This window comes from Sinocyclocheilus anshuiensis, unplaced genomic scaffold, assembly GCF_001515605.1.
Source record: "Sinocyclocheilus anshuiensis isolate Anshui unplaced genomic scaffold, SAMN03320099.WGS_v1.1 scaffold1208, whole genome shotgun sequence".
Lineage (NCBI taxonomy): Eukaryota > Metazoa > Chordata > Actinopteri > Cypriniformes > Cyprinidae > Sinocyclocheilus > Sinocyclocheilus anshuiensis.
The window spans coordinates 924,715-927,076 of NW_015542424.1; the positions used below are offsets into that span (position 1 = coordinate 924,715).

Sequence of the window (2,362 nt, forward strand, 5' to 3'; positions counted from 1 at the left end):
ATGAAGGGGGTCATCGCTCTTCTCCTGGCGGCTCTGTGCTTTGAGGGACTCAATGCAGAGTGTCCCGACCCAGCCACGCTGAAAGATGATTATGGAAGCAAGCTCTGCGCCCAGATGTTTGAGCACAGCAGCTACTACTATGATGAAAGCTGTACTGGCAAATTCCTGTACGTTTATCCCGATGAAGACACCCCCATCATGTCATGGGCTTGGAATAACCGGATTTCTTCTCTTGTGGTGGGCCGAGGCTGCTCCCTGACAGTGTGGTCTAAATCCAAGAAGCAAGGATATAAGAAGAAGTTTTCTGCTGGCATCGTGTACCACCTTAAGGAGGTGCAGAAAGGCCTGTTTGGAGACTGGAACGATTCCATCTCAGGATACTACTGCACATGCTAGACGTGAAGCATGAAGGCTGAAGACAGAGGCTGAAAGGACATTAAGATATAATGTCAATGACACAAGAGAACAGCTGTAACCCTGGTAAATCTGTTTTCAGATGTAAAATTCTGCTCTATGTAATTCTGCTTGATTCCTGCAAGTGAATTAAACACCACATGTTGCTGCAGGGAATCTCTGCATGAACATGATGCAGAAACATTCAAGACCTGGTGTGTGATTCTTTTTTATTGAATTAATGAAACAATCTCACAAGGGGTTTGAAAGTATTGCAAGATGCAGTCAAGTTCCTTTTAGTAAAATGAGTTAACAAAACCAACATCAGTGCTTGAAATTTGAAAGTGAAGCCTAATTTCAGTTTTATTGTTATTCTTGCTTTCACTTCAATAAACTATCAACAGCTATGTGAACACATTCAAAAGTATGTAAATATCAAAACCATTGCAGCAGTTCCAACAGTTAAAAAAGAAATAATCCATGCATCTAGTCGTTCATGACAGACAGATATTTGCAACTGCTACATAAAACTTTAAACTTTCAGAGTGTCTGTTAGTCAACCTGAAAATTTTCAAGTCTCATATTTTCATGGATTCTCTCTCTCTCTCTCTCCCTCTCTCTCTCTCTTTCTCTCTCTATGATCGCTTCACTTTTGTATGGAAAAGGTGACATTAAACAAACAATAACAGTTTTCCTAACTGATTCGCATTTAAAATGTGACCCTGGACCACAAAACCAGTCTTGAGTCTCTGGGGTATATTTGTAGCAATAACCAAAAAAACATTGTATGGGTCAAAATTATCGATTTTTCTTTTATGCCAAAAATCATTAGGATATTAAGTAAAGATCATGTTCCATGAAAATATTTAGTAAATTTCCTAATGTAAATATATTAAAACTTAATTTTTGATTAGTAATATGCATTGCTAAGAACTTCATTTGGACAACTTTAAAGGCGATTTTCTCAATAATTCGATTTTTTTTGCACCCTCAGATTCCAGATTTTCAAATACTTGTATCTCGGCCAAATATTGTCCTATCCTAACAAACCATATATCAATGGAAATCTTATTTATTCAGCTTTCAGATGATGCATAAATCTCCAGTCCCTTATGACTGGTTTTGTGGTCCAGGGTCACAGATTATAAACAAGAAAAATTTATACATAATTAATGTGCAAAATAAATGTGCTTTAAAAATTTTAACTGTGTAAGCTAATATTAGGACTTATGTTTAGAAATTATGTTTCCCTACTACATGTCCTTAAGTCATTTTTCTTTTCCTTGTTTTAAGCATAAATTGAAACAAAAATTTTGTGAGGTTTATGTGTAAAACAACTTTAGTAGAATAAAATCCAGTGGGGTAAGAAAAATAAAATCATATAAATATACAGTACCTTGCGAAAATATTCATACCCCTTCATTTTTTTCACATTTTGTTAAGTTGCTGCCTTATGCTAAACTGCTTTAAATTACTTTTTTCCCACATCAATCTACACTCCATACACCATAATGCTGGGCCAACACTATGTTGCTGTCTGGGATCTTAATAAAAGGTCTAACAGCTGATAATGCATATCAGAGCAAAAACCAAGCCCTGAGGTCAAAAGAACTGCCTGTAGAGCTCAGAAACAGGTCTGTGTCAAGCCACACATCTGGAGAAGAGTTCAGAAATAAAATCTGCTTCATTGAAGGGTCACATAAGCATGTAGTCTCTGTTACCCTTAATGGAAGAAGTTTGAAACAACCAGGACTCTTCCTGGAGCTGGCCTCCTGGCCAAACTGAGCAATTGATGGAAAAGGGTCTTGGTTAGAGTGGTGACCAAGAACATGATGGTCACTGTAGTTGAGCTCCATGATCATATATGCAGATGGGAGAAATCTAGAGAAGGACAAATACAGGTGCATCTCAATAAATTAGAATGTCGTGGAAAAGTTCATTTATTTCAGTAATTCAACTCAAATTGTGA

The 2,362-nt window shown here is 37.0% G+C and overlaps 1 protein-coding gene across 1 annotated transcript; it reads left to right on the top strand.

The window, feature by feature from the left end:
* LOC107693516 (syncollin) lies at positions 1–396 on the top strand. Its single transcript, XM_016492927.1, has one exon. The coding sequence runs from the start codon at positions 1–3 to the stop codon at positions 394–396; it is 396 nt and encodes a 131-aa protein (XP_016348413.1).
* Positions 397–2,362: the final 1,966 nt, after the last annotated feature.

Excerpts from the sequence above, each read along its gene's own strand:
- LOC107693516 (XM_016492927.1), top strand. The coding sequence starts at position 1 with ATGAAGGGGGTCATCGCTCTTCTCCTGGCGGCTCTGTGCTTTGAGGGA.